Source organism: Galleria mellonella, unplaced genomic scaffold (genome assembly GCF_026898425.1).
Source record: "Galleria mellonella isolate WM207_F2 unplaced genomic scaffold, CSIRO_AGI_GalMel_v1 utg33, whole genome shotgun sequence".
NCBI lineage: Eukaryota > Metazoa > Arthropoda > Insecta > Lepidoptera > Pyralidae > Galleria > Galleria mellonella.
In genome coordinates this window covers 4,975,225-4,988,563 of record NW_026442079.1, presented here as the reverse complement: position 1 = coordinate 4,988,563, position 13,339 = coordinate 4,975,225, and the positions used below count along the sequence as shown (strand labels likewise).

The 13,339-nt window shown below is 28.0% G+C and overlaps 1 protein-coding gene across 5 annotated transcripts in view; it reads right to left on the bottom strand.

The window, feature by feature from the left end:
- Nucleotides 1-13,339, bottom strand: part of LOC113517814 (potassium channel subfamily T member 2) — a 124,806-nt gene that overhangs the window by 78,660 nt on the left and 32,807 nt on the right. The window contains exon 1 of one of the 5 annotated variants that reach the window (XM_031911733.2): nucleotides 4,288-4,600. The exons of the other annotated variants lie outside the window; for them this stretch is intronic. Coding sequence (XP_031767593.1) covers nucleotides 4,288-4,475 — 188 coding nt within the window. The 5' untranslated portion in view covers nucleotides 4,476-4,600. Of the gene's footprint in view, nucleotides 1-4,287; nucleotides 4,601-13,339 lie in introns of those variants that run through there. 5 annotated transcript variants of the gene reach the window in all.

The window sequence follows — 13,339 nt, the reverse complement described above, 5'->3', positions numbered from 1 at the left end:
CAGGTTTTAAAATCGTGAAGCTGTGCTACCTGTGCACTCATTTAAAATTTATTTTGTTTAACTTCATATTCATACAATTAATGCATTTACTTTTTATGTTTCTGTATTTAAAAGTACATATTTATGTATTATGTGTATATTAAAATTATAATGTTTTCTTTCCTTACTATTCCGTAATATTGTTAAATTTTAAATAATTATGAAAATATTCTTGTAATGCCTACTTAAGAAAAGTATACAATTTATTTTACCTTTGGATAGTGATTTATGTTTCACAGTATTTAAGGATTAATATTATATTGCATATAAGACTTATTGTGACAAATGTCTTTTTTCAAATTAATTATTTTAATGGAAAAATTTCTTTGGCAGGGGGTCAAAACTCAAAATTTCAAAATGGACTTCCTAATACAGGTAGGGTATCATATGAAAGAGCTTTTTAACAGTTTTTATTTACTTTATACTGGGTAGTTTTTAGTTTGATCGAATATGTAAAAAATATAAATATCCCTCCCTCCGTCCCTTATCTCTAAAGTTTTTGAAATAAAATATCTGAAATATTGTTTATAAAGGTATATGTGAATATTATAGGAAAATAAAACTAAACTTTCACAGTAAACACTGTGACGCAAAACGCCGTACGCCCTCTAAAGAAGACTTCCGGATGAAGTCGAAACAATTGTCGGAAATGGCAAAACACGGTGACTTCGTTAATTTCCCGTTATATATGTATATAGACAGTGGAATAAAAAATGAACTTAATTTTTAAAAGTAATACTGTATCTATGGAATGTTTATCTGCTATGGGTATTCGTATTATAAAGAATTAATATAGAAACATACCTGATTTTCGAAGTATTTTAACTAAAAATAATAAAAAGATACAATAAAGTATAGTAAAATTGATAACAGAAAAACACGATTATCAAGTTTCCCGCATTCTTCTAAATATTATATTATATGACATATATAATAACAATATATAGTACTAAAACTGGACTTCAGAAACATTTAGTAACTTTTTGCAAGTGATTGCAATGGTGTTTTGTTACTGAATATTTATTCAGTAGCAAAAATTAAAAAATAATGTTGCTCATAATTGCATATGTGACATTACAACTTTGGCGGCGCTTCTTCGTAATTCAAATAGTTCTGGTTATAGACTTAAATATTATACAAAAAGACACATTGGAGCATTACTTAATTACCAGTTTATTTGGGTTAGCATTAGTTCATTTTAATTTTTTCTTCTTTTCGTCCAATTTTATTTTCTTTTATTAAATATTTACAACATCTGTAATTGTATTGAAGCTAATATCATATTTTATTAGTCTAATTAATTTTGTTCCTGTTTCCAACGCAGTAGGATTTTTTGAGGTAAATAAATATATATTCATATTTTAATTTTTCCTATTCCAGTTTTAACTTAATTTGTAGATATTCTACAAATTAAGCTATCACACAGTTAATTGAATCTTATATGATGAATTTTTAAGAGACTAAAATGTTGACTATTCCTTATTTAGTCGGAAAAATCCTTATTATTTGCCGTATGGTCCCGGCATAGAATGGGCTATCCCTTTTCGTGTCGTAAAAGATGACTAAGGGAACATAATGATCGAGGGATGAGCGGCAGCGTCCCTCTTAAAACATCATCAAAACCTAACTGCGGTTGATAACCGGCTTGCTATGTGTGGCAATCACTGGCAAAACCTGTTTTATGGGGAAGGCGTATGTCCAGCAGTGGACTATTGACGACTGATATAATAATAATAAAATAATCCTAACTATAAATGTGAAAAGACTTTCTTTGTTACCTCTTAGCGCTTTAACAGCTTAACCAGTGGTTATAATATTTGATATACAAGTATTGTTTGTGTTGGAGAAAGAGTTTTTACACCGGTTATTTAATATATTCTGGTCAGGCGGACGATGCAACGGATAAAGACTGGTTTTAAAATTAACTATTTTTCAATCTTTATTAATCTTCAGGAAGATTCTTTGTATTTTCAGCAACGTTATATGAATTATGAGTAAATACATTGCATATTTAAACGACGTAATGCATGAAGCGTATATATTTGTCAAAATAATTGGCACTACTTTGACGTTTCCATGGTTGTACAAATATTTTACATATTCAGAAACATGTTTATCTTCTGATTCAGTAAATATTAATATTCGCTCACTTAACCATCTCATTTGCATCGTTATCATCATCTCTAGAGATCAAATTATACGAGACAAATTTCTATTTCTCGATTGAGAAAAGAAATTTAAAATGATATATAAATATGGAAATTAACATTTGTTTCGTTCTATTTTATCAAATTATATTAGTGTAGTATTATGTTCTAGGCAATGTATAATAATAAATAGATTTCTTTTTAATTAGTCAATATAGTTATAAGTAAAAGTGATTCTACATTTTCAAACTTTAGAAGATCATGAATGAAATTCTTTGCAATGTTTCACAAAAACAACCGACTTCAATTATGGCAATACAAGTTTTATTAAAAACTAAACTACTGAACCGCTTTTGATACGATTTCTGTGGGGCCAATCTGAAAGTTGTCTTATTTCACATAAAAAAGAATTTTCCAATTCGGTTCAGAAATGACCGAATTATGAGGTAATAAACACAAACAAATACATCCGAATTGGGAATATCATTATTTTATGAAGTCAGTTGAAAAAATATATCAATGTGTATTATTGTTACATAAAAAGATATTTGTATTCGTTCTATTAAAAAGAAATTCTATATTACTGCATCGTATCCCATTATACGTAATCTATACGTGGTGCATTTACGAGCATGTACATTTATTGTGTGGGTGCATGAGACATGAAATGATATAAAAATACGTTTAAGCTGCAATACTCGTATGTGCATAAAACGTTACGTTAAAAGGTCAAAATCTATATATAATCTGCAAATTATTATTTTTTGTTTAAAACCTGACTAAACTGACCGTCAGTCTCGAATTAAGTTTTTAAAACCAATTAAATAATTAACTTGAGTTGGATATAACATATTAATACACATATTAATATAACTGACAATTGTTAGTTTACTAGTCATGTATTTTGATATAATTGGCATTTTAACAATTGAGTGTAGTATACAAGGGTCGATCTTATTGTTACGATATAACAGGATGTATTCGATCGTATGGAGACAATTTTCGAATAACATGTCGAGAACTATATAAGATTATCGTTGGTAGATTAATTCGTTTTCCAATTATATTGTGACGATAAAATCGTGTCGTTTTCGTTTTTATTAATTAATTAATTCATCCTTGCCACGGAATATTATAAAAAAGTCCAATGATGGAAACCGGTGACACAATTTTTTTAATAAGCATACGACAATAGCATTTTTATATCATAATACAAAAAAAAAAATTAGACATTATTCAAAAATATTAAGAAATATTGCTAGTTAATAGATTCTCTATAATAATTTTATCTTAGTGATAAAATACGCAGTATTTTTTATGAAACATTTTAATAAAGTACATTATTTATTTATATATTTTAATCTAGATAAAGACCTGAAGAAGAATTCAATTTCTCTAATAGTTTGATTACCAAAATTTCATATTTTGGGTAAACTCCGTTTCATTATCATGTAGCTTACAATTCAAATAAATAATTGATATATTTTTAATACTTATTACGTTCATTTTTGTCGGAGATGACATACATAGTAAGTAATAAATAACTGAATTCTTCAGTGTATTTATTTTTTTTATTTGTTTTTTTTATCAATATATTAACACCATTTTTCCATGCAATAATAATAACAGATTTACAAGGGAAATTATAGAAAAGTTTGTAATTAACTATTTATATAAGTATTTATAAGCATTTGATTTTCAATAAATTTTATACGTTCAAAATGCATATTATAATTTTGTAGGTTTTTAGAGATTATTAATATTAATTATTAATATATTAAAATTATTAATTTGATAAGAATTACCTAACAGCGGTCCAGTGACTGCATTGATTAGGCTACTCTATAATTTCCCTTTATTTCTACATATCCACATATCTCTAGAATAGTGTACTACAGGGATTTAATAATACACAATCAAATAATTTATACGAGAGTTCAAAGGAGAGAAGGTAAAATATAAACCATGATGCCGTAGTTAATAAACATACATTAAAAAATGTTATCCGAAACAAATTAAGGCAGAGAGCACAAAGAAAGATAAGCACACGATTCTCAGATGAGGAACAAAGCTAAAGCGAATGATAACAATTCTAATGAACCTGGGTATTTGTAGGGCGATTTCATCCAGGCTGTCGATGGGCTCGCTGAGAGGTCGCTCGAGTAGTCGGGAAGGGGCGGTTAGCGTGTCTGAACTCATGTTTCGTCTATTTTTCGTGTTTCTGCTGTGCTTCTTTCGCTTCTCCTCGGCGCGTTGCAGATTGTGAAATCGGAAGAAGAACATCGACATTATATCCCGTTTAGATGCACTTGAGCATTCGTGTCTTTTAGTGGTAACAAGACAGTTTGAGTGTAATGTACAGTCCACTGACTCTATCAGTAAGAAGAGTCCACTTGCACAGACTTGGACGATGTGATCATTAAGTGCATAATATATTATCAGACAAACAGCTCGCACATTGATTAATAATGAAATATTAAAAATGGAACAAATATACTCAATTTATTTATAAACACACTAAAAATCTATATAAATAATATGATATTTTTTTAAATAGCTCATGAACGAATGTCGAAATAGTTTAGTTCCATAAAAACCCTCTTCAATCAGGACAATTGAATATAACTAACGAAAGTAAACCTCATTCATTCTAAAAAGAATTATCGACGTAGAATTTGTCCCGTAATATTCACATAAAAGCATGGTCGAATTGAGAACTTCCTCCTTTATGAAAAAGATATTTGTTGAGCCAACTGTTTATACAACTTTCGAGGCATACAATATTTTTAGGTTTGGTATTGTTGTTCCTGGACGATGACCTTGATTGCACCTTTATTTGTTGTTGTAGGGTATGCCTAGTTGTTTTTACTTAGTTTGTTTTATTGTTAGGTATGTATATTTTGCTAAGATCTGCTAAAATTTTCTGTTAATATTATAATAACCTTCAGATTCATAGAGAAAGATCAATTATTACACGATATTGATGCCACCTTTATTCAGTATTCGACTAACAATGTAACTTCTCGCAATGTAAACTGTGAACAATTTATAACTATGCGCTAACACGCATACAAAGAGATGTAATTGAAATCAGAACTTTCATAATATGAACATGTAAAACTAGAATGAGTTCTATTCTACTTTTATATGAAACAAACTTGAAAAACGAATAACGATTTTATTTATGAAGAGAGTCTCAACTCAACACAGTGTATGATTTATGGTAGTTTTGATATTACATTTTAATTAAATAAATTTTTTTTTGTTGAGAAAATTTAAAGTTTAAGGGATATTCTATATATAGGTAAGTTAATAAACACCTAGTCCTTCATTTAGTTCATTTATATTGATTGAACAAGATAGTTGCTACTATCTTTTTATATCTTCCGACAGGCTATTTATTGACCTTATATTGTAGGCAATGTATTTCCAAGTGTGAAATGACGATTACGAATATATTATTTTATGTTATAAGGAAAATATGTCCGATTTTGAAAGTAATGAAAAAAAATTAATCAAAAGTATGCAGAAATATAGATAAATATCCATTTGTACTTGACTCGTTTAATACAAGACCAGTTCTTATCTTCTGAGTAATAGTGATAGGTAAAAATGCAGACATATTTTATTTACAAGTTTATCTGGTTGCTATCTTAATTCGATATGTTATATCAACTACGTTTTTGTACATGCAGTGGAAGTGTATAATAAACTGGAAATAGTTATTTTCCAATAGCAGTAATTAAATAAATATAATTTAAAAAGTCTTTATACAAAGTTCAGAAGGAGAGGAAATGGATCAATAGCTATAATTAGAGGCTTTTGAGGGTTTTTCTAGTATAAAAGTCATAGAACACATAATGTCAATGAAAAATATAATGTTAAAAATATGTATACAAAAAATAATAGTATAAAAGTTAAAGTAACGAGTTCGCTACAATATAATTAAATTTAATTGAATATTAATTATATGTAGTTTTGCATATAGACATCCAAATTTTTCTTCACAATGAAGAAATTAACCAACAATGCTTACGCCACAAACTTTCAATCGGATGTTACCACCGCAACTTACAAACTAATTAATACAAAAAGAAAATATGTAAATATCAAGGAAACTATTATTATTTGATATTTATCTTTTCATTAATATATTCTTTTCATAATTAAAAAACGTTTCTATTTGGATATCGATCCTGTGTAAAAGGGAACAAGGCATGATGCGAATTTAATTTCGAGAAGGATTAATCACATTTTCCTTAGATCATCTTAATTATCTATTTTATTGTCAAGAAATCGTTAAGTTTAATTAATGGTTCCTTACATGTTTCGTTATTTGATTTTGACTTGTATTTGTTTTAATTATAGAGTTTCTTATCATTATTAAGGAGTCATACATAAGAAGCAGCTATGTATATAAGTACATTACAGGAGGTACAACGTTTGCTTAATTTGTCGAATGTGTTAAGTATAGTACTCTTATCCAAAATACACATTACTTAGTACTGATTGTAGTTTTACTAATAATTACTATTTTAATTATTATAAAAGTATCAATTCAATATCTGAGAGACTGTATCATATACAAATATACGGCTGCTTATCTTTTTGGTTATTCTATAGAATTTTCACTTGTATAATGTAGGGTTTAGAATTTAAATTTATTAATAAATATAGATAGGCGATTTTAAAAAGATTAAAGATTAAAAAAGAAGAGGAAGAGGAGGAAGCTGATATAAAAATATCAATCTTTGTATATTTATATAATAAACAAAGATTGCATTAGGACTAAACGAATTATGGATTATATATATATATATATATATATATATATATATATATATATATATATATATATATATATATATATATATATATATATATATATATCGGCGCAAGCGTTATTATCACAAACGCATTTTCACAAACGCAAATGATTTTCTATTAAAGCATAAAGTTATTTCGCGATAAAAATAAATTAAATGGTTGTATTTCCTTTTGCTACAAACAGAAATTAAGATTCTCATTTGACTATTATTTCGATATAATATTATATGAATTAAATAAGTGATCGTATTTCCTTTTGGTAAAAACAGATGTTTAGTATTTGAATGTTTCAAACTAATACATTATTTAATCAATATTAATGATTTATAATAGAATAAAGTATTGTAAGTAATCGTAATTACTTAAGTAAAAGAAAAATAAGATATTCAAATGACTGTTCAGTACTTTTACTAGAACATATTATTATATTAACAATTGCACAATGTTAAGGTTCAACATGATTATAAATAAGTTAATTTATAATACTTAGTTATTTCTAGAAAGTTATAGATAAATAAAGTTGTGAAACCATGAGCGAGTCCACGAGCATGCATTTGAATTAATTGCAAAACTAGCGCCCTCTATTATTAACGGAAAAAGTATTAGTGCACTTGAACATAGATAAAAGAGTATAAAAACAGAACATTCAGTCCAATATATATACTGTTCATTATTGATGCCTAAGAGCTACAAATATAAGCGTAATTGGAAAGTAAGAAAATAAAATTGTTTAAATAAGAAAATTATAATTTGTTATAGTTATAAATAAATAAAGGATGAACCAAGACAACTCAGTTGGGGTCAGTAATACTGACATCACTATATCTAAAAATTAGGCACACACACCCCTGCTTCGTTATATACATATATTCAAAATGTATTGAAACAAGTGCTTTTTTACTATAAGCTTTTAAATGTTCTTATTTATAAAGTGCAAGGATATTTCGTATTGTTCTTGAATATTAAAGTGAACTACAGTCAAACAAAATATAAACAACTAAACTATTGTTTGCTTTGAAATTGAAATAACTAAGTTTTAATAAAACTAATTTAACTTAACAGATATAGTTCTCAGCCAGAGATATTTGTATTTAAAACGGTCAGTATAGCAATATATCCTTTATAATATATTTATCTAATATTAAAAAGATATATCTACAGAAGAAAGAGTACAAGAATTAAATGCCTCTTGTACAAGGTACAAAAAATATGGAATCTAAATAAAAAAACAATCCAACATATTTATTTACAATATCCATTTTAATAGGAATGGAAACTCAAGAATATTGTGTTAGAGTACTTAGATTATACCAATTTTTAACATTATAGTAACTAACTATATTATCCCTATGTGAAGGAATCGCTATATCACTACGGAAAGGCACTGCGTCAACATTCGGAAAGTTACTAAGTCGCTATCGTCAATACTAAGTACCTATCGGGCGTGCTGGGGCGTGGTGTAATGTAGGTGTCTTGTTTTTCTGGCAATTTTTAACGACTTTTATCAAGAGGAGGTTCTTAATTCATCTATCTTTTCTATGTGTATTTGCAATATCTTTGATAATTCAGACGATTTTGGTGATTAGTTTTGTAATCGGCAAGGTTTACTTCCGTGTCAATCCCATATTAATTTTGTCATGCCTAAGCCAAGTTTTTCTTTGCTAAGCAAAATTCTTCTTATGGCGTTATATATATTTTTTGGCATACGTTCCCGTATTTTAAATTGAAACATTTTAAATCTAATTTTACTATGAAACATTACGTTTTTGAGCGATGAGACTACTAATTCATATTAATTATAGCCATGATGCTGTTTTTGTTAAAAAAAAGTCTATTTATTTAGCCTAATTTTTAGGGTAATTTTCGAGAGAAATGAAATTTTGTACCTTAAAGTTGCTTAATATTTTCCTGTATTGTAACTGATGATTTAAGAAGTAGTGTTGATCGTCTATTATAGTTACTATTAACTAATATGATAGTCATGAAAAGATAAGTTAAGTGGAATATCTGTTTGTCCCCACATCACACGAAAACTACTGCATCATATTAGATACGGTTTTCACAGTTACGTTCCTGAGGATCTAACTTAAAATTTGATGTATGCTTCATCTTGATTGGCCATTTAGAAATGGTCATTTATTGTTTTTTTTTTCTATTTCTGAAATCCACGCGTAGGAAGTAGGGGGCAAAAAGTTTGTAAAAATTTGATGTTTTCTCTCAATATATATTATTATAATATACATATTATGCGTATATATATATATATATATATATATATATATATATATATATATATATATATAGTATTAAATATTTGCAAATAGAATCATCGCGCAGAATTGATTGTACTTAGAGTAGAGACCTATATTTTTTCGTTATATTAGCCGATAAAATATCGGTAAATCAATATTCTCATTTTTTAAGTCGGATAAAAAGTCAATTTAGTTGGATGGACATGTGCAGTCATTTGATATTATTTTGGTCAAATTGTTACTATTGCATGTAACCTATATTTAAATTATTCGTTTCTATATTTTTTCTTTTTATCATAATATATGTATCTCCTGTTATCTATAGTTATACAAAATTCTGGTGGCTTATGGTATAAAACGGTTCAGAGAGCCTCTGACGAAGTTTGCTGGTTTTGATTATTTAAAACTTAAAGGGAGTTTATGAGAACTTGGTAGAACCTTAATCAACCTTTACAGAAATTTCGTATAGTTGCTGTCTTATCTACTTAGCAGTTTCATTAGTTATTGTCTAGACACAAAAGATATTCTTGGCCCGGAGTTGGTCACCATTTTATTTATTTAAAGACACACCTACAGCGACAACACAATTAGGGCGTTTTAGATATTTAGGTTAGTTACACTAAATCAAAATTTTACTTGAAGTGCATTGTAATATTTTACTATTTTACAACTTTATAGACTCAGTTTATTTGCACAAGGATACGATCATTTTAATATTTTGTTAGATAATATAAATGTTGATGAGTACATCAATGTGAAATATGTAATAAGTAAGATATATAGTAAGGTGTTAAATCTTATTTTCGTTCCAGTCAAGTTAGAAATAGATTTTTTTTTTAATTTTTTTGTTGTTCCTAATTTTTTTTTTATTATTCATATCACACTGGAGTATTAGCAGTTTGAGAAAATAGTATATGTTCAATATAACGTAAGTTAACCTATGTTAAATTGTCAGTTTTAAAACAGTAGTGATATAATATACATGTGTTTTAAACAGATACGTTTCAGAGTGAATGTTTTTCTTGTTCTCTGAGTTATCACAGTTGCTGCCTGCTCGCTTTTCTGTGATTACGTAACCACTCAAGTCTATTTCTCATTAGCGACAAGGTGTTGTGTTCTGTATGCTCGAGTTTTTTTACATATTTTTCTCGTGGACTACAATCAACATTGAATCGACTTTAAATTTTTAATGTCGCAATATATTTTGTGTGCCTGGATATACCAGACATAAATAATATCTGATTCAATGTCGCGGATACCATAGTCCATATTTCACTATTATTTTAGTATCTCTAGTCATGTATCACTAGTGTGTAGTATTTTTTTTTATACAACTTAGAATGGCAAACAAGCTGACGGCCCACCTGATGGAAAGTAATAACCGTCGCCTATAGATATTATATGAGCAGTACCATGGACATAACAGAGTATATTGTTTCGCCCATGATACCCTCCATGCGTTGCCATTCCTGAGGACTTAGGTGTTATTCCTGTGTACCTTGTACATTCACGCCATATCCCACCCTTAAACCGAAACACAGCCATGCAAACACAACTGCTTTACGGTTGAAATACGAATGGGACAGAGGTACCCAAGCAAAAGACTTTTGTACAGTGTATAGTAGATACTATTTGAAAATATATGTATATATTTTAAAGAATATCTATTTTACACTAATTATGTACATAGGTTATTGCAACAAACTTTTGAATAATAATCAATTTGTATGTAAAAGTGTATTAATGCTAACGAAGAATATTTCGAGGAACAGTAAATTTGTTTCTTACTTTTTATTGTATTTTTCATTATTTCCGAAAATTTTCAGGGCATTTTTTAATGAAAGTAACCATATTAACCAGATTTTAACGTCATAAATGATCAGTCATTAAATTTAACTATAAATTTATTTTTGATATTTTAGAGTATCGAAATATTTTATAGAACTTATGAAACAAATTACCTTATAAAATAGGCGCTATTTGTATTAAAATACATTTTAGGTAGAAAACGTATGAATATTGATTATGACTTATTTCTCTGACTTTTTTCATAGTTTTCTACAGACTATACGCTAAGTCAGAAGTATTACAAAGTAAGACAGCATTCTTTTTATACAAAATTTTTATTTTATTTTTAGACAATAATATAGTAATAGTAATTTATTAGTAAATTACAAGTTTTAAGAACAGTTTATCAATACCCAAAAATTATTGAGCATTTAATCTAATTTAGAACACTCTTTAATTTATATATATATATATAGTAGTAAATTCATACCGTTCTTGAGCAAAACGTACTTAATAAGATATGCGACAGCAGCACAGCTAGAATAGAGGAATTAAATGAGGTGTAGCAAGGGGCGAATACTTAGCCCTTGGCAGTAGCGGTTCTAGAGCAGCACAAATAACGACTCGGAAGAAGGGCTGATTCTGTTTTTTTTTTTTTTAATTTAATATGCGTCCTTATATCCTTAAAAGTATAATTTTATATTTTCAGCAAGTAATGCAAAAATAAGCCTATAATATCACCATGTTTTATCACTTTTATTATAAATAAAATAAATGAATATAATTCATGTTACTATGTGCTCCATGAAACAGGCAGATCAAGTGATTGATTGTATACTTTTTATAGATATTGCTTATTAAATATGTTCGAAATTGCTATAAAGAACCGTTCTTCAATTTTTTTGTAAATCTTATTATAAACCTGACTCTGGAAAAAGAAAGTTCTCCAACAGTACTTAATAAACTTAGTTAAATTTCCAAATTAAAAGTTTCTTTTTCATTAATTATTCGTAACCCTGAAATTGGATACAACTGGCCGTGAATCTCTCCCTTAACTGCTTCGACTTATGGCTTTATTGGTCGATATCAAAGTGTGCCAATTTTTGTTTAAGCGGTAAAATTTGTCTTTAGAAGCTGTAAGTACATATAGGAAACTAAGTGCAAATATTGTCCAAATTTGCTTCATAATTTACTTAATCTTTAATGTGAAACTGTTAATAATGACTATGGTACTAAGTTCAAAGCTGGTAGTTTGATCGTACATAAGAATCAGTTCAGAAATTGCAAAGAAAACATACAAAATATATTATGGGCAAAATTATAGCTTTTTCCATCGATTTCTACATTCCTTTCACTTCCACCATATTCCAGCTTGCCACTAACCTACGGAATATTTCTTATTAATATTACTGAATATTGAGGTATTAACTGTTTTTCTTGATTTTAATATGCTTTTATATAGCATTTGGATTTATTGACTCACAAATATTTTTTTTTTATATTTTTATTTTTTTTTGTCGTCCTCCGTGGCGCAGCGGTCAACACGCCTGCCTGCGACGTGGAGGCCCCGGGTTTGATCTCCGGCCAGGTTATGATGGAAAACGATCTTTTCCTGATTGGCCTGAGTCTTGGATGTTTATCTATATATGTGTCTATTATAAATATAGTATCGTTGAGTTAGTATCCCATAACACAAGTCTCGAACTTACTTTGGGGCTAGCTCAATCTGTGTGATTTGTCCGTATATATAAAAAAAAAACACATATAATTTTGGTTTAAGTAATCATTTATAAACATTAAAATAGCATCCGTATTACATATATTTAATTATTATGACACCTACACAGTCCTAGTATATTATTCAAAATCAAAGTCAGTCATGAAGAAAGTTTGTGATATGCCCGTCTTCAATATGTCTTTCTCCTAAAGTATTTATTAGCTCAATCCCTTCATATATTTTCTTTGAGGCTTGGCCGTATCCAATATATCTACATAATAGACTTTCGTTTCTTTTTGCATAAAATAATAATCTGCGGTTGCCAGCATAATATAATATTATTGACCTTCGAGATTTCATCATCTAATAGTCAGGGTTGATACAGCTAATGTTTTTACAATTGTGTTAAAAATTATTATTTAAATTTCAGGGCGGACGAAATGAAATTGATTGTATGATATTTAAAGTAAAATTCTTCAGTAAAGAATTTAACATATATAGATTGATGACAGAGAACTTTGCTTTAAATAATAATAATGATTTTAAATACAATATTTTGGCGCATACAA